This window comes from Montipora capricornis, chromosome 9 (genome assembly GCF_036669925.1).
Source record: "Montipora capricornis isolate CH-2021 chromosome 9, ASM3666992v2, whole genome shotgun sequence".
Taxonomy (NCBI): Eukaryota; Metazoa; Cnidaria; class Anthozoa; order Scleractinia; family Acroporidae; genus Montipora; species Montipora capricornis.
This window is the reverse complement of record NC_090891.1, coordinates 26474630-26476328: the sequence shown is the minus strand read 5'-3', so window position 1 is coordinate 26476328 and position 1699 is coordinate 26474630. Positions and strand designations below refer to the sequence as shown.

Here is a 1699-nt window from a genome sequence, read left to right as displayed (position 1 = left end):
TGGAGCTACGGTTACATGTTCAAACTTGCCCTATATTAATGCACGCCCCTTGCCTTCTCATCTGGTGTACATACATGACTGGCATCACATCAACCAATTTATGCGACGTCATGGGATGCACGTGTTGTTAATCGTGTTAGGGTTAGAGTTACGCTACGTTTGCGTCATGCTCCAACTTGCCCTTAATTTAAGCACGCCCCCTTCTTTTGTCTTTTTTATTGATGACGTCATTTGATGACTACTTGTCAAAATGGGTCTGAAGTATCCCATATAACAACTTATATATTTCTATAGTCAACGCAGCTTTCATTCTATTTTTAGAGTTTTGACCATCTCACCTATGAGGAAAAACCTTGCAACACCATGAGAACTGGCATGGTTCGCTCTACTGCTGACAGTGGTCACACTGACTTAGAAGTGTGCTCAAGAAAACAATGGAGGCAATATCTTCCTCAGTGTCACCTCCTTAAAGGTTGCTATAACAACAGGGTACCTGGTTTGATTGGTCACTGGCGTATGGACGAGCAAACTGGAAACCAGGTCGCCGATGATTCGGGACTTGAGAACCACGGCTCGGCTAGTGGCGTGGTGCCTAAGCTGTCCAAGTTCTCACGAGGTCGCTTCTTTCACGGCGGAGGGATTATTAGAGTTCCAAACACCGCCATCTTGAATTTTGGCAATTCAAGCTTCAGTGTGACTGGATGGGCCAAGATTTTGGATGTTCGATATCCATTGACAACTTTTGCTGTCAGGAAAGGCTTCGGCTGTTATTTTCGCCCAGGTCACTCCGGATGGGTACCCGGCTGGGAAACAGCACACGGCTACCAAGCCACGGGTCTGCGGGTGTGCATAAGGGACAACCAGAACAGAGTGGACAGGACGATCGCATTTGACCACGGCTATCAACCGGCACAGCTGATTGGACAATGGGTTCATTACGCTGTCGTGTTCCATCGCGAGAAAAAGAAGAAGGTGTATGTTTACGTCAATGGTAAAAAGCAGTCAAACACGCTGGACATCTCTGCCGTTAATGGAAGCGTGGACAACACCAAGGCACTCGAGTTTGGTCGACTATACGGCTGGAAAACCAAGGGGACCCTGGATGAATATCGAGTTTACAACATCGCCCTGGACGACAATGAAGTTGCGGCCATCTTCCAGAATCACCTTGTTTAAGACGTACTAAACTCAGGGAGACCAACAAGGTGATGGGATATCGAGAGATGACTGTGTTTTGACACAAAAAAGGAAGGAACTAGTTTAGAAACTTTACGCCAGTCATTTTAAACAGTATTTAGATCGAAAACGTATGATTCTGGGAGACATAGCTAAAGTAAGGTGCTTAGCATTTCTTTGATTTTTTTACGGTTTTTTCGGCTATGAACAGTTTCACGTTGGTCTGCCTGTATGGATGCCAATAAAGTCGAGGATTATACCTTGGTCTCAAACAATAGCATGTATGGTAATATATCAAACACAAGGAAGAGTGTTTCATCAGCCTATATCCAAACACTGAACAGCTTCAAAGTGTTTGGATATCTGATGAAACACTGTTTCGGGTATTTGATATAGCTTCTCAAAGCCTTAATAATTGTAAGAGAAATAATTAAAACCAAAAGCTCGCCAAGTTTTATGATACGGTGTTTGAATCAATTATCCGATGAAATAGTAGGTTTCAGGGGGTAGTAGAAATGCGTAG

At 44.0% G+C, this 1699-nt stretch overlaps 1 protein-coding gene across 1 annotated transcript in view; it reads left to right on the top strand.

Moving 5' to 3' along the window:
* The window catches only part of LOC138015584 (uncharacterized), an 8994-nt gene extending 7559 nt beyond the window's left edge, over nt 1–1435 (top strand). Inside the window, exon 3 of the mRNA XM_068862665.1 lies at nt 322–1435. Coding sequence (XP_068718766.1) covers nt 322–1176 — 855 coding nt within the window. The 3' untranslated portion in view covers nt 1177–1435. The remainder of the gene's footprint in view (nt 1–321) is intronic.
* Nucleotides 1436–1699: the final 264 nt, after the last annotated feature.